This window comes from Somniosus microcephalus, chromosome 4, assembly GCF_052327205.1.
Source record: "Somniosus microcephalus isolate GS21.2 chromosome 4, FLI_Smic_1.0, whole genome shotgun sequence".
NCBI lineage: Eukaryota > Metazoa > Chordata > Chondrichthyes > Squaliformes > Somniosidae > Somniosus > Somniosus microcephalus.
In genome coordinates this window covers 211,882,408-211,905,964 of record NC_140990.1, presented here as the reverse complement: position 1 = coordinate 211,905,964, position 23,557 = coordinate 211,882,408, and the positions used below count along the sequence as shown (strand labels likewise).

At 45.0% G+C, this 23,557-nt stretch overlaps 1 protein-coding gene across 1 annotated transcript in view; it reads right to left on the bottom strand.

The window, feature by feature from the left end:
* Positions 1-10,627: 10,627 nt before the first annotated feature.
* The window catches only part of ftcdnl1 (formiminotransferase cyclodeaminase N-terminal like 1), a 28,291-nt gene continuing 15,361 nt past the window's right edge, over positions 10,628-23,557 (bottom strand). The window contains 3 exon segments of the mRNA XM_085985790.1: positions 10,628-11,374; positions 11,376-11,620; positions 18,080-18,271. Coding sequence (XP_085841916.1) covers positions 11,180-11,374; positions 11,376-11,620; positions 18,080-18,271 — 632 coding nt within the window. The 3' untranslated portion in view covers positions 10,628-11,179.

Here is a 23,557-nt window from a genome sequence, read left to right as displayed (position 1 = left end):
AGGAGTATAGCAAACAAGGCAGATGAGCTGAGGGCACAGGTAGATACTTGGGACAATGATATTATAGCTATTACAGAGACGTGGCTGAAAGAGGGGCAGGTATGGCAGGGGTCAAAAACCAGGGGGCACAGATTTAAAGTAATTGGTGGATGGTTTAGAGGGGATTTGAGGGGAAATTTCTTCACCAAGAGGGTTTTGGGGGTCAGGAACTCACTGCCTGAAAGGGCGGTAGAGGCAGGAACCCTAACCACATTTAAAAAGTACTTGGATGTGCACTTGGGATGCTCTAACCTGCAGGGCTACGGACCAAGAGCTGGGGAGTGGGATTAGGCTGGATAGCTCTTTGTTGGCCGGCGCGGACATGATGGGCTGAAATGGCCTCCTTCCGTGCTGTAACTTTCTATGATTCTATGATATATTTTTTTAAAGGGTGTTATCAGTGCCACACCACACCTGTGGACATATCTCTATTTCCCTAAGTGAGTTTCTGTTGCGATACAATTCTAAAAAAATTGCATTACAAAGCTCCCTCCTGCAGAAATGAAGCAGTGTAAAGGTTTGGGCTAACTTTCACTGTCTAGACTCCCCGTGAAGAAGCATCTGAGGGACATTGGTGTGCGTGGAACAGTGTCTTCAGGCTACGTGGGGAGAAAAGGGCGAGGGGGAAAATAGTTACAAGCCCTTGCCAATGATCTAGATACAATTGGTTTACTAATCCAAGGAGATAAAAGATAGGGCTAAAATTAACTGCAGGAGAGCTAATACCACAACCATAGGACACAGAAGTGTGAAAGTAAAAGCAAGCAGCTTGAAGCCAGAGCGTCGGACTCGTCAATAGAGTTTCTAAGTTGTTATAGGACTAAACTCCAGCAGAAATACCAAATAGAACTAAAACAAAGCAAGATGGACAAGGTTCTTTAAAAAAGAATGTCCTTGTTTATGGAAGGTTACAGATTGAAGGTAGATATGAAACCACATGATGGTTACACACATCATAAAGTCAGTTAATTATTATAAACTTCAGGAAGTAGTGTTAACCTTGCTTTAATCCAGGATGTGCCCTGTGCATCTATTAATGAGTTCAAGGGATAATCTATTTTGTAGGTTACTATAGTATATAATTTTACAGCGAAGGAATATGTAATAGAATTACATTAAATAATCCTGAATATTTATGGATTTGGAGAGTCATTATACTTCAGTGATCAGGTTAGGACCAGTACCTGCTGAGAGTGGAGTAGGATTGATAGGACTGATGTATACTGTTAACTCTGCATCGCTCACAGGGCAGAAACGTGGAGCTCGGTGCATACATGCTGAAACCTCCACTCACTGGCATCAAAATTTCCATGTCAGCAGTGCTCTGCCAACCCTCTGCTAATGTTAAAAAGATTAACGGCTAAGTTTGCAGTTATACTGCAGTGGATGTTAATTTTAATGGTGCGAGATTACTGCCGGAACTTTCAACTTCTGCAAAAAGGGCAATATCGGATCGGCTGCCAGTGATACAGTCCACCCACTGACTTCAATGACAAGAAAAATCTGGCAGGATGTATAACGGGCAGCCAAGCCGCTATCGGCCATTTTGCACCACTGCCAAAGTTGAATTATCGCCTATATAATAGCAAAATACTGCGGATGCTGGAAATCTGAAATAACAACAGAAAATGCTGGAAATACTCAGCAGGCCAGGCAGCATCCGTGGAGAGAGAAACAGAGTTAACGTTTCAGGTCTGGGACCCTTCATCAGAACTGGAAAAAGCTGGAGATGTAATAGATATTAAGCAGGTGCAGAGACGGGGGTGGGGGGGGGGTTAGGAGGGGAGGAAGGAATTGAAAGAACACCCTGTACTTTTGTAAGAGGCAGGAAAGATAAAATGTTGCAAATGGAAATGGCAAAAATCATACTGCATGGTCTGCATGAAAATACATGAATTATAAATAAAAATGAAAGAGGAAAACGAACCTTTACATAATAGTAATAAGCACCAATGATATTGGTTAACACTCTTGCCTCTGTCAGAAGGTTGTGGGTTTTAGTCCCACTCCAGAGACTTGAGCACATAATCTAGGCTGACACGCCAGTGCAGTACTGAGGGGGTGCTGCACTGTTGAAGGTGCTGTCTTTCAGATCAGATGTTAAACTTATGCCCCGTCTGCCCTCTCAGATGGATGTAAAAGATCCCATGGCACTTGTAATGATATCAGCAAATAGTGATGTTATTTGCCTGTTTGATTATGATGCCTTACCAGCATGTTTGCATGTATTGATTACTTATGCCTGACCAGCAGAGGTCATGTGACAAAGACAAGCAATTTGGTTTAGTTTCAGTTTCGTTCTAGATGCATCACTAGCATGATGTCTCCTGTAAATGCTGTATAAAGAGTTGAACAGACTTTAGATTAAAAGACATTCTCTTTCATAAATGTCTCGTCATTGAACCCACAAAGAAATCAATACATGCTGTCAGAAGTGACTGAAAGAGATGAAGAGAAAAATTCTGAAGTTAAATCAGCTCTCCACATATTAGCAAGCCAAAAGAGAACATCGTTACTTACCATTAGAGAATAGCTAACGAAGTGAAAAATGGAAGGTTTACTCCCACTGGCGAAGCTTCAGTTGACAGGTAATGTGGCTGAAAATTGGAGGAGATTCAAACAACGTTTAGAGTTGTATTTAGCAGCAATCGGAGCTGACGAGAAAAGTAATAAAAAGAAATCGTCACTGTTCTTACATGTCATGGGTGATGAAGTGCTGGAGGTGTATAATAACTTCACATTCGCTGCTGATGGAGACAAAATGAAGCTAGATAAAATAATGGAACAGTTTGAGGCCTACTGCATACCTAAACGTAACGTGACGTTTGAGAGGCACAGATTTTTCACATGTGTACAGAAAACGGGTGAGACTATTGATCAGTATGTGACTGAACTGAGAAACAGAAGCAAATCGTGTGAATTTGGGGGACTGACAGACTCGCTGATAAAAGACAGACTGGTGTGTGGTATTCCAGATAATGGTCTAAGGGAAAGACTGCTAAGAGAGCAAGATCTAGACCTGGGAAAAGCCATAGTACTGTGTAGGGCTACAGAGACTGTGAAGTTGCAGGCAAAGGAGCTGTTCAGTGACAGTAGCTGCAACGTGGATGCAGTGAGAATGAACGGATACAAACCGTTTAACAAAAAGAGCGCCAATGTGAAAAAAGAGGCGTGGCCAGCGAACAAAAATGAAAGGGACAATCGAAAGTCATGTAGTCGATGCGGTACACAGCATCCACCAAGAAAGTGTCCAGCATATGGTAAAACATGCAATATTTGCAACAAAAACAACCATTATGCCCGTTGCTGCAAGAACCAAGTGCAACAAAGCAAGGTCCATGCAGTAGATGAAAGCGACATAGAGGAGTTCTATGTAGATGTTGTGTCTGAAAACAAAGAAGAAAGAGACTGGATGTTGACACTAAAAGTGAATGACATACGCATTCCATTTAAATTGGATACTGGAGCACAAGTTAATGTGATATCAGAGACTGATTTTAAGAAAATTAGACCCAGACCAAAGATACATGGAATCAAAGTGAAAGTGACAGGATACTCAGGTACTGATATACCAGTGAAAGGAAGATGCATTGTCAAAGTAACACACAAGGACAGAGAGCACACGCTAGCATTAATCGTGGTGCCAAAGGATGTGCAAGCCATACTAGGTTTAAAAGCCTGTGAGAGACTGAACCTGGTAAAGAGAGTCCTCGTTGTGGAAAGCGAAGAAGAGACAGTCTATGATGAACTCATGAAAGAGACAAAGACCTATTTAAGGGTCTAGGCTGCATTCCAGGAGAACACACGATCAGAGTAGATAAAAGTATGACACCGGTCATACATCCATGCAGAAAAGTTCTGTTTGCTCTTCAAAAGCAACTGAAGGCAGAGTTGGACAGGATGGAAAGCCTGAACGTAATTCAGAAGATAGATGAGCCAACTGAGTGGGTGAGTTCCCTCGTCGTAGTGGACAAAAAGAATGGAAAGCTCAGAATTTGCCTGGATCCAAGAGATCTAAACAGAGCAATAAAGAGAGAGCACTTCAAGCTTCCTACACGTGAGGAAATCATGTCACAGTTTGCAAATGCAAAGTATTTCAGCAAGTTAGATGCATCATCAGGATTTTGGCAGATGAAGCTGGACGAGGCAAGTTCAAGACTGTGCATGTTCAACAGTCCATTTGGCAGATACAGATTCCTAAGGTTACCATTTGGCATTGCCTCAGCTCCTGAAGTGTATCACAAAACAATTCATATGATCTATGAGCACCTGGAGGGAGTTGATGCATCAATGGATGATATCATAGTATGGAGAACCATGAGAACTGAGCATGACGAGAGACTGAAAAAAGTGCTGGAAGCAACAAGGAAAACAAACCTGAAGCTGAATAGAGAGAAATGCCAGCTCGGGGTGACAGAACTGACATTCGTGGGAGATATCCTTAGCAGTGAGGGCATCAGACCAGATCCCAGAAAGGTGTCCGCCATTGAGAATATGCCAAAGCCACAATGCAAAAAGGACGTGCAGAGGTTTAATGGAATGATCAACTACATGGGGAAATTCATATCCAACCTCTCAGAAAAGATGGTGCCACTGAGAAGACTAACTGAAAAGAACATAGAATGGGAATGGAATCATGAGCATGAGAAGTCATGGAGCGATCTAAAGAAACTGCTCACAGAGGAACCAGTTCTGAGGTTTTATGACCCAGCGAGACCCATCAAGATATCATCAGATGCATCACAGAGTGGGCTCGGTACCGTTCTTCTGCAAAAATATGACTACTGGCAACCTATTGCATATGCATCGCACTCAATGACAGACGCGGAGACGCGATATGCTCAAATAGAAAAGGAGCTGCTCAGCATCACATACGCCTGTGAAAGATTTCACCAGTTTGTGGCAGGACAAGCAATCAGTGTAGAGACTGACCATAAGCCCTTGATTGCATTGTTCCAAAAGCCACTAAATAGCTGTCTGCTTAGAATACAAAGAATGATGATCAGGCTGCAACGCTATACACTGAATGTTGCGTACACACCGGGTAAGCTGATGTATACAGCAGACACGTTGTCCAGAGCTGTTGACCCAAGTGAGCCCGCAAACACCACAATGGATGAAAAAGTGAACGCCTACGTGGACATGATCACAAGTGCACTGCCCATAGCAGATGCAAAAATGGAGCTCATAAAGAATGAGACAAACAAAGATGAAACAATGAGACGACTGAGGAAAAGCATCTTGGATGGATGGCCCAACATGAAGCAAGACTGCTCACCTGACATGGCAGAGTACTGGAACTGCAGGGCGGAACTATCAGTGGTCGAAGACATCATCTACAAAGGAAGTAAAATAGTTATCCCAAAGAGTCTGAGAAAAGAGATGTTAAAAAAGATCCATGGAGGACATCTGGGAATCGAAAAGTGTAAGAAAAGAGCACGAGAGGTGATGTACTGGCCACGAATCAACCAAGATGTGACAAATGAGGTGTCAAACTGCACAATATGCCTGAAATATCGAGCAAGCAATCCGGTAGAACCACTAAAGCCACACCCAGCACCAGACAGACTTTACCAGAAGGTAGGCGCTGACCTATTCGTATGTCAAGGGAAGGACTATCTTGTAGTCACAGACTATTACTCCCTGTATCCAGAGGTTTGTAGACTGTACACCACCACTGCAGATGCTGTGATAACATGTATGAAAGCCATATTCTCCAGACATGGCGTGGCAAGCGAGGTCTTCACAGACAACGGACCCCAGTTTTACAATGCAAGTTTCCGACACTTTGCCAAAGAGTGGGACTTTGTCCACACAACGTCAAGTCCTCACTATCCATAGTCCAATGGACTAGTGGAAAAATCGGTCCAGACAGTGAAAAGACTGATGTACAAGGCAAAAGACAGTGGAACTGACTTCTACCAAAGCATGCTTGTATACCGCACAACGCCGCTCGAGTGTGGTAAGTCACCAGCCCAACTCCTGATGGGACGTTGGCTAAGGTCAAACCTACCCATCCCGGAGAACCTCCTGAAAACAAAAGAGGGGGAGAAAGTGAGGAAGTTCAAAGAACAGAAAGAAAAGCAAAAGTACTACTATGACAGAGGAACACAAAACCTACCTGAACTCCACACTGGTGACCAAGTAAGGTTGAAAGACAAAACAAACACATGGACTCAGAAGGGAACTGTCCTGAGTGAAGTTCAACCAAGATCATACACCATTCAGACAGATGAGGGTGCTGTTCTGAGAAGAAATCGTCGAGATCTTCTCATGGGACCAGCCACAGCAAGTCAGAAGACTGATACTGTTGAACAACCTGATCACACAGCTGAGAAACCATCATCTGAGGCAACAACTCAGATTCAAGGATAATCAATCAGAAAATCCTCAAGACACGTGAAGCCTCCTGAGAGACTCATTGAGCAAATTTAAGGACTATTGTTATAGAAGGAAGTAATGTTATCTTATTCTTTCTTCAAGTTCTAGTGTAGTTACATATTTCATGTGAACACACAAAGCAAGGTTAAAAAACCTTGATCATAATGATAATGTAAGTTCATTAAGTGTTACCGTTAAAATGCAGATTAATACAAAGAAAACATGTTGTTAGTTAAAAGTAAAATACTTTTGTTTTAAGAAAGGGAGATGTAATGATATCAGCAAATAGTGATGTTATTTGCCTGTTTGATTATGATGCCTTACCAGCATGTTTGCATGTATTGATTACTTATGCCTGACCAGCAGAGGTCATGTGACAAAGACAAGCAGTTTGGTTTAGTTTCAGTTTCGTTCTAGATGCATCACTAGCATGATGTCTCCTGTAAATGCTGTATAAAGAGTTGAACAGACTTTAGATTAAAAGACATTCTCTTTCATAAATGTCTCGTCATTGAACCCACAAAGAAATCAATACAGCACTATTCGAAGAAGACATCACTAAAACAGATTATGTGGTTATTTATCTCACTGCTGTTTGTGGGACCTTGCTGTGTGCAAATTGGTTGTTGTGTTTCCTACATTACAACAGTGATTACATTTCAAAAAGTACTTCATTGGCAGTAAAGCACTTTGGGACATCCTGAGGGTGTGAAAGGTGTGAGAACATTGCAAGTTCTTTCTTTCTATTAGTTACCTAAGTGTAAATATGATATGAAGCAGTCCTAGATACTGTTCAGAGAGGAATGTAATCTGAGTGTGTAGTCGACTAGAGAAGAGTGCAAAATGCTGCAGCTTCAAATGTTAACAGTAATGTCACTGAGGCTTCTCAGTTAGGAATCCCAAAGTCATTGCTACGGGGTAGTAAATGGTTTGTTTTGATTCCAGTATCACAGATTTATACCAATATTTAGATGAGAAAGGTGATTTACATAACTTATTCAATTGTTAACCTGGATTGATTTGTTACAGAACCACCACAGTGCAAAGACATATACAGTATTGAAACACCAAACCAGCACAGCAGTCGCAGCCTCTCTGATACACCATGACTCCTGACACAACATATATATGCTGTGGCTTCCTCTCTAGTACATAAACTGTATCCGTCGACTTCTTCAGAACAGGGCTACCAGTAACGAGCTATCGTACAGGCAAAAAAGATTCAATAAAATGAAATTATTTTAAATCTAATAATTACTCCTGTTAATTTGACGTCATTTTTTTTGCTCAAAAAATTATAATTATCCTGTAGTTGGAATTAAGCAATTTTAATAAAACAGCAAAGGAGCTTTTTTTTAAAAAAAACAATTTGAATTTGAATTATCAGATAATTCAAAGAAAGTAACTTCCAATTAAGTAGCCTGTGTACCGTTTGCCTTTTGATGTACTGCACCATAGAGTGGTAAGATGCAGGTTTGTGCTTGCAATTCCCCACAATGATTCCTGAGCCCAACCACACCCCAGGGGGGAAGTGCCAAAGACTGAACTCATTGGAAATACAGGTCGGGAAGGTCCTAGCTTTAACCCCTAGTCTGTGCAGACGTTTGCTGATCCCAGGTGGGGCTCTGAAATGGACCTCAGTGACCCTGGGCTAGAGTGTAGAAAATCTTCTGCCAATCACTAGTGACCCAGTGGAAAGTGTGGGTGTGTTGATGTCATGTGAGAACAGAATCCCGCTTGGTTATGACTCCCTTCAGGGTTGTGCAGCCTGCCGATGCTATCTAGGCTCTCGTGAATAATGGTCGCTGGATGAGGTATCAAAGGATGCCTGGCACCCATGGGGGGGCATACCTCAGTATGAGTCAACACCTTTAGGAGAGGAGGGGCAAAAGTTGGTGGAAGAAAATTAATTAGGTTGAATATTAATCTTAATCCAAATACACACTGATGGTTCCTTTTGCTGAATTAACATAATCATATTGCTTATTTATGGGGGATTATTTATGGTGCGAGTGAACTCAGTGTGGCTACTGCAAAGATTATTTTTACGCAATCAAATTATCTATTTTCCCAAGGGTAAAAAGTGAAAGAAATTTTGTTCGGTACCTCTCCTTAATGGTGTAATCTGGAGACTGGAGATGTTTTATGCAAGTAAGTGGATTACCCAATTAGACAATCCCCACTGAACTGACTGGAGGATCAGTCTTGCATCAGAATCCTTTAAAACAAACATTTTGCGTTTCCATGTTTGGACTGCATTTTCTGAAGAACAGAAGGCACAAAATGGCTCCAATGTGGAGCTAATATTTTCACAGAGAAGATGGGCCGAGGTGCCTCCTTCTCCGCTGAAACTCTGAGTGTGAAAATACTGACATTTTATTCTCGATTAACTTTATTCACACATTCTTGTCATTTCTTTTAAATCTTGGCAATCCTGTCTGCCAGCACTGTGCAGATTATGATCATCACTGATTAGACCAGGAGACCAACCAGCGATGAATTATGCAAATAGCCAGATGCAATTCAATGTAAAAACTCAAACTGGGGGCAAATAATCAAATTGTTCATATACATGCCCTCCTCCCATCCACCTCATTACACACTATATTCACACAGCAATCGATAAAATGGGAGCAAAGAGGCATTGCATTGTTATATCATTAAGAATGTAGTGTGGATAAGAATTTAATAGTTAAATAATCATCCAACTAACACAGGATTAAAACAAAAAACAAAATGAAAAATCAAAGCCCATTTTGTCTGACAACGGGTGCAACCATTTTGGGGGGGGGGGTGGTGAGGATGGTAACCTGACTTCCTCCCTGACAATTTTATAGCATGGGTTCTGTTCTCCTATTCACCTGCTCCAAATCCTGTAACTCCTTCTTGTCCCCCCTCTCCCCACCAAGTGGTGTATTTAACAGGGGAGCAGCTTATTGGTCTCTCCCTCTACAGATATTAATCATAGTAGTTGATACAATACTGTGTCTAAGCTACGGTTAATGATGCAGTAGTCCAGAGTCCTACAAATAATCAGGTGTGTTCTTGCTCACAATATTAATGGGAGTCCTAACCAGTGACTGGTAGTTCAGAAATATTTGGACAGCCAAATGTTTCCCTGAAGCAAGTGGAAGGAAATAGAACTATGGCTCAGGTAATTCTAGCTGGCTTGATATGCAAATGAGATCATAGCACACAAAATAACTTAACAAGGAGCTGCTATACTGGCTTCTTAAACCACAGCTGGGCCACTTCCTGTTGCAATAACCTCTGATGGCATTATTTGTACTACAATTAAACAATATGGAGCGGCCATACTTGTCCCCAGGGGCTGGTAACAATAAGTGGATCTCTTTCACATGGCTTTTCCTGTGCCAATTTCCGAGGTGAACTATTTGGATGAATAACCATGTTCATCCCGATTCTGAGAAAGGTTCAGTTTGCGAGCTTTAAATTTTAACAGTGGATTACAGAAAGGACATGCCATCTACTTTAAAATTCCGAGGTTGTCATAGTAACCCCACACACAGAGTAATATAGTGCCAGTTGGCGCCCACATTGGAGCATAGCAACAGGAGTAGGCCTCTCAGCGGAGCTCCTAATTCTTCCTGCGCCATCAGATATAGGCAGGTCCTGAAAAGGAGGGAAATAAATTCTCTTAATGGACGTAATGAGCAAATGTTTTCCACAGTGTGACCAAGAAGGCCCGAGGTTCAAACTCTGTCTGTGCTGAGTCAGGTGGTCCGGTTGCTATAATTGACCTTAAGACTCCTGGAAAAGTTAGAGTCAAATATCAGCCAGAGTTCGCACTCCTATCACTCTCTAGTACCCCCTGCTGGAAAGAACATCTGTGGACAGGGCTGGACTGAGCTGTAAAACCTCCAATAGCTGAATAGCCTGCCAGCACTCGCTGTCTGGGCTCACACATGCAGAACTATCATTTGCTTGAAAGACCAGGGAGTTTTCAACACCTGCAGACTGTAGCTAAGCGTGAGCCAATGCCTTCAAGAAAGGAACGGAGGAAATATGTCCCAAAGAAAAATCATTGAATAAGCCATCGCCATGGACCACTTCCATACAGTTCATAGAAACATAGAAGATAGGAGCAGGTGTAGGCCATTCGGCCCTTCGAGCCTGCTCCGCCATTCAACGAGATCATGGCTGATCATCCAAACCCTAGCACCCGGCCCCTACACCGACAGCCATCCCACCCAAGCCCTATCCCCGTAACCCTGTAACCCCACGTATTTAATCCCCCCTAACACTAAGGGCCAATTTTTATCATGGCCAATCAACCTAACCCGCACATCTTTGGACTGTGGGAGGAAACCGGAGCACCCGGAGGAAACCCACGCAAACACGGGGAGAATGTGCAAACTCCATACAGACAGTCACCCAAGGCCGGATTTGAACCCGGGTCCGTGGCGCTGTGAGGCAACAGTGCTAACCACTATGCCACCGTGCTGCCCTCGGAGCTACCTCAACAGTGGCATTGGCAGAGTCCTGGAAATCAGTTACCTGCCTACCATCTCAAGGGAACTTGTTCCTTTTTCAATACCTGCTATGATGTGCCTAATTGACTGTCATACTTTTATAAAAATTTCTTCCCACTCATCGAAAACAGGTCAGCTTTTCTTGGAATACGATTATAAGACTCGAAATATTCATCGCAGTGTATAAAGGTTTGTGTACATAGTAAGACACATGGTTATTTTAAACATGAATGCTTAATAGCATTAATCACACACCCCTGCCTCTCTTACATAGTAATGATCTTGCGCTTCTTCCAGAACTCTCCAGTCCCTTCCAGTATAGCCTGTTCTGCCAAGCTTTTGCAGCGTTCAGGCGTGAAACCAATTAATGCAGTACCAACTGTTGTAACTCCATGGCTGTCGGCCAATTTTTTAATCTGCCTCTCTATGGATTTTGGAGAAACATACCAGTATTCTTCCCCCCTGAATGTAATAAGAAATATATTCCTTGCTTTCTTCTGTCAGAGATGATGAAGGGACATCTTTAAAGCTCTCCACGTTACAGGCTATCTCCACGGTACCCTCATGAGGAAAGGCCATTGCCTGAATGCCTGGAAGGCCGCCAACCTTCGCTCCCCGGATAGCACTGGCAATCTGCTGACCAATGTTCAAATCCTGCGTGTCTATAGTCACATTGCAGTTCAGGACATATGGACTGGCACCAATTCCTAAAAGATAAGAGGAAATTACATTCTAAATAGGTGGCACCTTTCAGGAACTGTGATCAGTTTGATTTCAAAATTATTTTTGCTTTTAAAACCAGTATCTCTATCTTTCCCCAGGTCAATTGCTATCGCAAGTTTATTGACCCTTTAAAGTCAAAGCACCTACCCATAAGCAATGGAGGTGCTCTGTTCTGTTGTAACTAAAAGTGAAAATGAATGCAAAATCTGTTTTCATAACCTGGTTTTACAACAACAACAGTTATATAGAGCCTTTAGCATAGTAAAACATCTCAAGGTGCTTCACGGGATGATGCGCTATCAATTACTCATAAAAGACTGAGAGTTAGAAGAGTAACTAAAGGCTTTTATTAACAACAGAATGGAGGTCTGCCTCGAGTGGTCGACCGGTCCAGGATACAAAGGGCTGGGGAGCAGTCACCTTTATACTAGGACCTGTGGGAGGAGTCAGCCGAGGCAAGTCCAGGCATGTACACAGTGGAATACAAACAGGACAAACAGGAATACAAACAGTGGTTTACCACATTCACCCCTTGTTTAAAATTGAGTCCGGCGGGGTGAAGTGTATTAAAAGTTAGTGTATTGGAGTCTCTCCGGAGGTCTTGTCTGCCGCTGTGATCGGCGTGGCGACGGCAGGGGTAGTGAAGCTTCCGGCGTCGAGTCCAGCGTAGGCTGTGGCACAGGCGTGTCGTCCTCGTAGATGTCGAGCGGGTCGCGGGGCCCAGGCCTGCCGTCTGCTGGGGCTGGATATCGGATCGTGGGGGGGGGTGGTAGTGGGTAGTGGGTTACTGTGGTCCCCGAGGGTGCAAGGTCTCTTATGGAGACTGTGTCCTCCCGCCCGTCCGGGTATGCGATGTAAGCATACTGGGGGTTGGCGTGGAGGAGGTCGACCCTCTCGACCAGGGGGTCCGTTTTATGGGTCCTCACGTGTCTTCTCAGTAGGACCGGCCCTGGGGACGTCAGCCATGGCGGTAGCGATGTCCCTGATGTGGACTTCCTTGGGAAGACAAACATTTTCTCATGAGGGGTGGCGTTAGTGGCAGTGCAGAGCAGTGACCGAATAGAGTGGAGCGCATCGGGGAGCACATCCTGCCAGCGGGAGGTTGGAAGGCCCCTAGACTTTAAGGCTAGCAGGACGGCCTTCCAAACTGTCGCATTTTCTCTTTCCACCTGTCCGTTCCCCCGGGGGTTGTAACTGGTGGTCCTGCTTGTGGCAATACCCCTAGTTAGCAGGTACTGACGGAGTTCGTCGCTTATAAACGATGAGCCCCGGTCGCTATGGATATAGCTGGGGAAGCCGAACAGGGTGAAGAGGTTGTTCAGACATTTAATGACCGTGGCACTGGTCATGTCCGGGCAGGGGAAGGCGAACGGGAAACGGGAGTACTCATCAATAATATTGAGGAAGTACACATTGCGGTCGGAGGAGGGGAGAGGCCCTTTAAAATCAACGCTCAGGCGCTCGAAGGGGCGAGTGGCTTTTATCAGGTGGGCCCTGTCTGGTCTATAAAAGTGTGGTTTGCACTCAGCGCAGACTTGGCAGTTCCTGGTCATGGTCCTGACCTCCTCAATAGAGTAAGGCAGGTTGCGGGCCTTGATGAGGTGGAAGAACCTGGTGACCCCCGGGTGGCAGAGGTCATTGTGGAGGACCCGTAGTCTATCGATCTGCGCGCTGGCGCAGGTGCCACGCGATAGCGCATCCGGGGGTTCATTTAGCTTCCCGGGCCGGTACAAGATCTCGTAGTTGTAGGTGGAAAGTTCGATTCTCCACCTCAAGATCTTGTCATTTTTGATTTTGCCCCTCTGCTTGTTGTTAAACATAAAAGCAACTGAACGCTGGTCAGTGAGCAGGGTAAATCGTTTTCCGGCCAGGTAGTGCCTCCAATGACGCACAGCCTCCACAATCGCCTGGGCCTCCTTCTCAACAGCGGAGTGTCTGGTCTCCGGGCCTTGGAGGGTTCGTGAAAAGAAGGCCACGGGTCTCCCCGCCTGATTGAGGGTAGCGGCCAGGGCAAAGTCGGACGCGTCGCTTTCCACCTGGAAGGGGATGGATTCGTCCACTGCGTGCATGGTGGCTTTGGCAATGTCCTCCTTGATACGGTGGAAGGCTAAGCGGGCCTCTGCCGTCAAGGGAAAAGAGGTGGACTTGATCAGCGGACGGGCCTTGTCCGCATAGTAGGGGACCCACTGGGCGTAATAGGAGAAAAACCCTAGGCACCTCTTCAGGGCCTTGAGGCAGTGGGGCAGTGGAAGTTCCATAAGGGGACGCATCCGGTCGGGGTCGGGGCCGATGACTCCGTGTTCCACAACACAGCCAAGGATGGCGAGGCGGTTTGTGCGGAATATGCACTTCTCCTTGTTATATGTCAGGTTTAGGAGTTGGGCGGTGCGGAGGAATTTTTCGAGGTTTGCGTCATGGTCCTGCAAGTCACGGCCGCAGATGGTCACATTGTCCAGATATGGGAAAGTGGCCTGCAACGCATTTTGATCTACCATCCGGTCCATCTCCCTTTGGAAGATGGAGACCCCGTTGGTGACGCCAAAGGGAACCCTAAGGAAGTGATAGAGGCGGCCGTTTGCCTCAAAGGCAGTGTACTGGCGGTCCTCAGGGCGGATGGGGAGCTGGTGGTACGCTGATTTCAGGTCAATGGTCGAGAAGACGCGGTACTGCGCGATCTGGTTGACCATATCAGCTATACGGGGGAGTGGGTAGGCGTCCAGCAGGGTGTAGCGATTTATTGTCTGGCTGTAGTCGATGACCAGGCGCTGCTTCTCGCTGGTCTTAACGACCACAACCTGGGCTCGCCAGGGGCTGGTGCTGCCCTCAATAATCCCTTCTTTCAGGAGCCGCTCCACTTCGGTTTTAATGAAAACCCTGTCCCCGGCACTGTATCGCCTGCTCTTTGTGGCGATGGGCTTACAGTCGGGGGTGAGGTTAGCAAACAGTGGTGGGGGGGTGACTCTGAGTGTGGAGAGGTTGCACCTGGTGCGCGGCGGGCAATTTGGAAGCTGCTGGCTGCGGACTGTGAGTGGGGGTAGGGGTCCACCGTACGCCATCGTAACACTTTTAAGGTGGCACTGAAAATCTAACCCCAGCAGGACGGCAGCGCAGAGGTCAGGCAGGACCAGAAGTTTAAAATGATCGTACACGGTCCCGTCTACTACGAGTGTCACCACGCAGTAGCCGCCGATGTCCGCGGACTGGGACTCGGAGGCCATAGAAATCCGCTGTTGCGCAGGCAGGACTGGGAGAGAGCAACGCCGCACCGTGTCGGGGTGGATGAAGCTCTCCGTGCTCCCAGAGTCAAAAAGGCAGATTGTATCGTGACCATTTACCTTAATGTCCATTGTGGAACTGGCCAGTTGGTGCGGTCTCGCTTGGTCCAGTGTAACGGATGCCAGCGTAGGGGTCGGTGTGTCGCTGCGGGTATCAGATGAGGCGGTGTCGGGGGCCTGCTGCGTCCCGGCTGTCGTCCAAGATGGCGGCGTCCATGATCCCCATGTGGCTGGAGGCGTCCAAAATGGCTGCTGTACCGGTGATTCGCACACGGCCGGGGAGGTCCAAAATGGCGGCCCGCATGGCCCACACGCGGCGCTGCTGGGGTTCGGGGTGGCTTTGGCCCTGCAGACGCTAGCGTAGTGTCCCTTCTTCCCGCAGCCCGAGCAGATCGCGTTTTTTGCCGGGCAGCGCGCTCTGGGGTGTTTTGCCTGGCCACAGAAGTAGCATTTCTGGCCTTGGGGCACTGCTGCGGTAGTTGGGCCGTTGTTGGGGTGTGGCTGGGGTGGCACGGCGCTATGAGGCGGTCCTACCGTGTCCCAGGCTGTCATTCCCCGCGGCGTCCACGGTGCAGAGGAGTAGGCATCCATGCCCTGGTAGGCTGCATCCAACGATAGTGCGAGTTCAGAGGCCTTGTTGAGGTCGAGGTTACTCTGCTCCAACAGTCGCTGTCGTGTGTAATTGGATCTGTGGCCCGCTACAAAAGCGTCCCGGATAAGTTCCTCTGTGTACACGGCGGCCTTTACATCCTTACAACCACAGGCCCGGCCAAGCACAGACAGTGCCTGAAGGTATTCCACGGTCGATTCCCCAGGTTGTTGTTTACGACTCCCCAGGAGGTGCCTGGCGTACACTTCGTTCACTGGGCGCGTGTACTGGTCCTTGAGGAGCTTGATAGCATCCGCGTACGAGGTCGCGTCTTGGATGACCGAGTACACTCGGTGGTTCACTTTGGAGGTCAGGACATCCAGTTTGTCCTCGTCCGATTTGATTGCTTCAGAGGCGGTCAGGAATTTTTCGAAACACTTAAGCCAGTGAGTAAACTTGGTGGATGAGTCCGCCTCCCGATGATCTAAGTCCAGGCATGCTGGTGTGAGGATCTTCTCCATTATAAAAATGTTGTTAATAAAATTGATGCGCTATCAATTACTCATAAAAGACTGAGAGTTAGAAGAGTAACTAAAGGCTTTTATTAACAACAGAATGGAGGTCTGCCTCGAGTGGTCAACCGGTCCAGGATACAAAGGGCTGGGGAGCAGTCACCTTTATACTAGGACCTGTGGGAGGAGTCAGCCGAGGCATGTCCAAGCATGTACACAGTGGAATACAAACAGGACAAACAGGAATACAAACAGTGGTTTACCACACGGGAGCATTATCAAATTTTGACACTGAGCTACATAAGGAGAAATTAGGGCAGATGACCAAAAGCTTGGTCAAAGAGGTAGGTTTTAAGGAGCGTCTTAAAGATGGAGAGAGGTAGAGAGGCGTAGAGGTTTAGGGAGGGAATTCCAGAGCTTAGGGTCTAGGCAGCTGAAGGCACGGCCGCCAATGGTGGAGCAATGAAAATCGGGGATGCGCAAGAGGTCAGAGTTGGAGGAGCGTAGAGATCTCAGAGGGTTGTAGGGCTGGAGGAGGTTCCAGAGATAGGGAGGGACAAGGTCATGGAGGGATTTGAAAACAAGGATGAGAATTTTAAAATCGAGGTGTTGCCGGACCAAGAGCCAATGTAGGTCTGTGAGCACAGGGGTGATGGATGAACAGGACTTGGTGCAAGTTCAGATACGGCCAACAGAGTTTGGATAAGCGCAAGTTTACAGAGGGTGCAAGGTGGGAGGCTGGCCAGAAGAGCAAAATGGAATAGTCAAGTCTAGAGGTAACAAAGGCATGGATTAGGGTTTCAGCAGCAGATGTGCTGAGGCAGGTGTGGAAACAGATGATGTTGCAGAGGTGGAAGTAGGCGGTCTTGGTGACGGAGTGGATAAGGGGTCGGAAGCTTATCTCAGGGTCAAATAGGATGCTAAGTTTGCGAACGGTCTGATTCAATGGTCCAAATTGGGGGGGTTTCTGTTTGTTTCTGATAAGTACGGCAAACTTTGAGGATACTATGGGTGAGAGTTGGTGGTTTCTTAAATTCCTCTTTTCTTCCCTTGAGATGGAGTGTTCAGCATCATGACCAAAGATGTTTTTTTTACTGTATCTAAATAAGTCCAAAAAAAAATGTATTACACTGGATTTAGGGAGATTTTTTAGGGCTTCTAGACTGACTGGTAACTGTCCACCATGTAGTAAGGTAGACAGAGCCTCAACTTTTCCATGATTAGATGCTGTCAGTAGCTAGATATGAAACTACAAACTCACCTCATATATACCTGCCTTTGAACCAAGTAAGTGTGAGAAGTGCTGCAACAGAAGGACCTTTCAACTCATTGAAATTAGTGAAAACTGCATGCTCTCCACAAATTACCCCAGTGTTTCTCAAAAGGTTGAATGTTGTGTGTGATTTTATTCATCGAAATATACAATGTACACTTTTTGTGCCAATGTCAATTATACAGATTATAACACAGTTTCTTCTTTGGAATATTGGGCTCCTATTCAGAGGTCACCAAGCTCAAATCCAGCATTGTCAGACATTCAGTCTTGACTTTCTTTCTGTGGATGAGCTGGTTTTTGGCTGGGCTGCCAGATGAAATGCATAATATTCAAGATTATTGATCTTTTGGTTTACATGGGAAAATGGAATAATCGCAGAATATGATCCCCAGAATACTGGGAAAAATCCCTCAATCTCTTGTGATTAAATAAGTCAGAATTCCATTTTTATCTGTATAAACCTATGGGCCCAATTATAAATAGATAGCATTTCAAGATTAATAGTTAAAAATTGCAACGTGAAACACACCTGAGATGGCCTGTGAAGACGTAAAGTGAATCTGTGGAAACAGTCATGATGAAGTCATTGAGTTCAATTACGACAAGCAAATAGAGTTTGGGTGACCAAAGGTGAGTAGGTACAGAAGTCACAATAATGGTACGCTAAGGTGAATTGGTAGAGATGAACACAGTGATGGTGCATTTGAGAGCCTAGATTTTCTGACTGTAATCCTGACGGTCACTCATTCATTTTGACCGTATAATTTTAGGTTCTCATACAGAATACCAACCTGTTAAACCACATCTAGAAGAAATTGCAGCTCCTACATCTGGCTTTACTTCATTCAAATTCAAACTGCTCCTCTTAAACCAGTTCAACTCTTTTCTGCGCTGGACCAGATTTCGTTTGAGAAGTTGATCAGCATATCCAAAATAAAAGATACTGCAATCCGGCACATCATGGGTTAACTTTTCTGCAATGTCTATAAAAAGGAGATAAAGGGGAAGGTGTGTAAGAAATCCTTAGCTTACAGGGTCTAACTTGTTGGCTGCCTCTTACACTAAGTAGCTTAGTTAAAAGAAACAATTATTGCACTGATGCAAAGCAAAATAGAATCAATGAATCAGCTGTTGAAGAAAATCTGATTATGTGCAACTGTATTATAGATTATATTATAAAAATTATTTGATTTTCACATTCTGAAGTTAGAATTGGTAAAGGATAATGAAAACTTTGTCAAGATTCACAAACTGATTCCTTCACAATGCAGGAGTTTGCTCCAGCAGAAAAGTCTGTCAGTTTCTCCCCCCCTTGAACTTGCTGCTCTTTGCCAGGCTTACTGCACTGCCAAGTAAACGTGCTGTGTATATATTTTTTTCGGCATTTATTTTCTCTCTGTCATTCCAAAGGTGTTAACTTCTTGCAGGGGTACAGTTCCACAAGCAGCAATCCGCTTCAGGTACCTCACCAAAGTGGCCATTATTCAAGTGTAAACCTAGATCGTGATATTCATCTGTAAATCTAGATAGTGAGTGGTTTACAACACCAAACTGGTGCAATAATTTTTAATTAATCCTGTCTTCTTTCCTACTTGTTTCACCTTTGGCACTGTCCTGTGCACCAAGCCTTGGCCCTTCACCTAGGCTTCTCAATTAAAGCAAACTGTCTGCCCACAGACTTTAAACTTGGCAGCTCCTCAGTTTTAAAAAAAATATATTTTGGCTAGAATCTATTCTGCTAACATGGGTAAAAAGGAAAGTAATAAATTTTAATTCAAAAAAATTCTTCTAATTTTTTTGTGTCTATTATTAAAATGAGTATCTCCCCATCAGTATTTCCGTTAAAATTTAAACTGTTTTAAAGACTTCTGATTATGATACTATCACATAACCACACATCAAGTTGCATTTATATAGTGCCTTTAACATAGTAAAACATCCCAAGGTGCTTCACAGGAACCTTATTAAACAAAATCTGACACTGAGCCACGTAAGTAGGTATTAGGACAGATGACCAAAAGATGGGTCAAAGGGGTAGGCTTTAAGGAGCGTCTTAAATGAGAATTTTTAAATCGAGGTGTTACCGGACTGGGAGCCAATGTAGGTCGGTGAGCACAGGGATGATGGATGAACGGGACTTGGTGCGAGTTAGGATACGGGCAGCAGAGTTTTGGATGAGCTTAAGTTTATGTAGGGTGGATGATGGGAAACCAGTGAGGACAGCACTGGAATAGTCAGGTCTAGAGGTAACATAGGCATGGAGGAGGGTTTCAGCAGCAGATGGGCTGAGGCGGGGGCAGAGTCAGGCGATGTTACGGAGGTGGAAATAGGCAGTCTTGATGATGGAGCGAATATGTGTTTGGAAGCTCATCTCGGGGTCAAATATGAAGCCAAGGTTGTGAACAGTCTGGTTCAGCTTCAGACAGTTGCCAGGAAGAGGGATGGGGTTGGTGGCGGGGTCTAAAGGCAATGGCTTCAGTCTTCCCAATATTGAGTTGGAGGAAATTTCAGGATGTAGGACAAGCTGTGTGACAAATCAGAGACAGTGGAGGGGTCAAGAAAAGTGGTAGTGAGGTAGAGCTGGGTGTCGTCAGTGTACACATGGAACTTGACGTGTTTTCGGATGATTTCACCGAGGGGCAGCATGTAGATTAGAAATAGGAGGGGGCCAAGGATAGATCCTTGGGGGACTCCAGAGGTAACAGTGCGGGAGCAGGAAGAGAAGCCATTGCAGGTGATTCTCTGGCTACGACTGGGTAGATAGGAATGGAACCAGGCGATGGCAGTCCCACACAGCTGGACGACGGAGGAGACGTGTTGGAGGAGGATGGTGTGGTCAACCGTGTCGAAGGCTGCAGACAGGTTGAGAAGGATGAGTAGGGATAGTGCACCACAGTCACAGTCACATAGGATGTCATTTACGACTATACCTACTAAAGTTAATCAGCTCCCTCGGACCATCAAGCCCAGTAATTTCTTCTGGGCAGATCTACCAATAACATCTTCAATGCCTTCCTTGGCGAGTTCTATTTCAGCCAGGCTGTCAGGGTGAAAAACCAAGCAGGCAGCGAGAGGGGAAAGCAATAGACAATGCAGCCAGGTGGTCAATTCAACATACCTCAGTTACTGGACAACTCCTATATTTTTTATTAATTATGTTAATAACACAATATATTTGGATGGTCATAAAACAATATGTTCATATACGTGTGATAGTCAGGACAAATTACCACATACTACACTTGTGTGGAACACTTCCTCTCCAGGAAAGGTAAAGGTTAAACATCAGAAGTGCCTCATATCAGCTACTTGTGGATACAGAAAGTTGTGTTTAGGGCATATAGAATCTATTCTACCACTGGTGTAAGACAGGCATTGATATGTCGGATGGGTCACCAAATGAAAACCAAAAGAAAAATAACAAAACGCTCAAACTACAGTATTTGAGAAACTGATTGTTGAGAGTACAATTTTTCACCCAAATTTTCTCACCTCTAATGATCAAGACACTGACTCGTGCCAAGCTATGACTGCATAGGCCTGGGCAGCTCTCCCATATGTTAACCAAGAGGAGAGATTCTATGTGTAAGGTAACAAACAAAGTATATTGGCAGGCAATTTGATTTCAGTGGGCACCCTGATCCTCTCCGTTCCTGATGATGTCCATTCGAGTATTTTGCAGCAGGGGCACTTGACAGGATTTAAGAATGGAAACCCACACTACTACTTTTCCCATCTTTAGTCCAAGAAAAACTTGTTTTATGATCCACGAAGACCAATCTCCTCTATTCTATACCAACCAGGAAAGAGAAAGAGGACCAGACAGACGTTGTGCTCTACTATGACTATCATCCTTAATACTTTTCCACGTTCAGCCACCAGGAAGTATACAACAAAGCACAAGAACATGTAACATTTGAAAAAAACATTACTATCCTTCAGACCAATTCCAAAGTCCATAAAATGATCTACATCACTCTATCTCTCACACCCCTGAAACACTACCCTTGCCAAATATCCATCCTGCTCCCTCTTTAAGTTACCAATGCAATCTGTCTCAACTGTCTCTTCCAGCAGTGCATACCACACGTACCACCCTTTGCTCAGAGTAATTAAATATGAACTATCTGTTCATCTTTCCTCTTCTGAACTTGAATATGTGCTCCCTTGTTGTAGAGTATGTGATTATATCAAACTTGTTATTAAAGTTCGGTTTGGCTATACCAGTTAGGAGCTTGAACACTCAGTAAAAATGATACAGCACAGAAGGAGGCCATTCGGCCCATCATGCCTGTACCAGCTCTTTGGTAGCGCTATCCAATTAATCCCACTCCCTTGCTCTTTCCCCATAGCCCTGTAAATGTTTCCCCTTCAAGTATTTAACCAATTCTCCTTTGAATGTTACTATTGAATCTTGTTCCATCACCCTTTCAGGCAGTCCATTCCAGATCATAAAAGCTTGCTGTGTAAAAAAATGTTTCCTCATGTCGTCTCTGGTTCTTTTGCTAATCGCCTTAAATCTGTGATCTGGTTATCAACCCTTCTGCCACTGGAAACAGTTTCTCCTTATTTACCCTATCAAAATTGTTGAATCCGTGAATCTTTAGGTAGTGTGTCCTTCAAATAATCGACAGAGACTGCAGAGGAACAATCAACAGGTGTTTACTGGATGAGGGTTGCTCTAAAACTAAACAGTACAGATCCCTACTCAGGGTTATATACAGGTGTGGTCACTGCTGGTACTACAGTATACAGGAGCTGTAAAAAGTAGTTCTCCCCTTAAAGGCACATACACTACAATTCCTCCCTGTTTAGATTAACAGTACCATAACATTCATTTAACAATTAACACTTTTAACATGCAACATTAACTGAAAATAGTCCATTTATAAATTCAGTCTTTGGGGCGGCTTCCTGATCCTTTCTGGATAGCGCCTTTCCTGAGTGTCTTGCTCTTGGTGCGGAGGCGATTCTGGCCCCCTGTCGTCGGTTGGTTCATCAGCTTCCGATACTACTGTTTCTGGGGTAGATGCTACCTGTATGTCGGGTTCATTACCAGGTACGCGAGACATGGGGTTGACTCGTTCCTGTGACGCTAGGATCTGGTCGACATGGCGTCTCACAATGTTCTCCCCAACATTCACTGTGTGCATTAGTGGCCCCTGCCGTGTGCATATCGTTCCTGGTTGCCATTTCTCTGTTCGGTAGTCGCGGGCCAAGACTGGTTGCCCTACATTGAATCGCCTTGTCGGCTTCTCATTGATGTGCCGGAATTGCTTATTCTCAACATTTCTTCGTACATTTGGTCTGAGCAAATCCAGACGAGATCTCAACCTTCGGTTAAAGAACATCATGGCCGGGGTCTGGTTGGTAACTGCATGTGTCGCATTTCTGTAGGCTAACAGGAAATTGTCCACCTTATGCTGCAGTGGAATGTCGTCATCGCACATGGCCCTTACGGCCTTTTTAAAGGTTTGTACGAACCTCTCAGCCAATCCATTCACGTCCTAGTAGTGGTGGAACTCCATCTGGCAATACATATAAGTCCATTTTTGGTGTTTCCTTGCCATTGTATATCACGTTCACCCTTATTTTTCCTTTGGGGTAGACTTTTTGCCCCGTGTACGTCTTCAAGATAATCTCTGTATCTCTCAAGGGTATATGTGAGAATAGCCGCTTGTAGTCCCTTTGGTTTATGACTGTTAGGGCTGATCCTGTGTCCAATTCCATTTTCACTTGGACTCTGTCTATCTTGAGCGTGACCCAGATAGTTTGGTGATCCTCCATTTTGGTTACATTATGTAGTTTCAGACAACCCAGCTCCTTGCTTCCGGAGTCTGTATCACTTTTCTGTTCGTCTGAACTACTCTCCGTCACCTTATGTACCTTTTTGTACTTCTCCTGTGGAGGTTTCTTGCTGCTGGTTTTCTTTCCTGACCTGCAGACTCTTATTATGTGTCCTACTTTTCCACACTGTCTGCACACTTGGTCCTTGAACCAACAATCCTTATGGTCGTGTGTTGTTCTGCCGCAGCGATAACACTTCACTGCTCCATATTATTTCATTTGTGCCATATTCTTGCGGTCTCCGTTGTATCTCTGCAGCGCCCCATGCGGCTGCTTCGTGTGATACTGCCATGTTGAAAGCCTTGTCCAACGTAAGATCCTTTTCTGATAGAAGCCGTTTCTGGGTTCCTTCACTTTGAAGCCCACACACAAACTTGTCCCTTAAAGTATCTGCTAGTCCCGTTCCAAACTGGCAGTGTTTC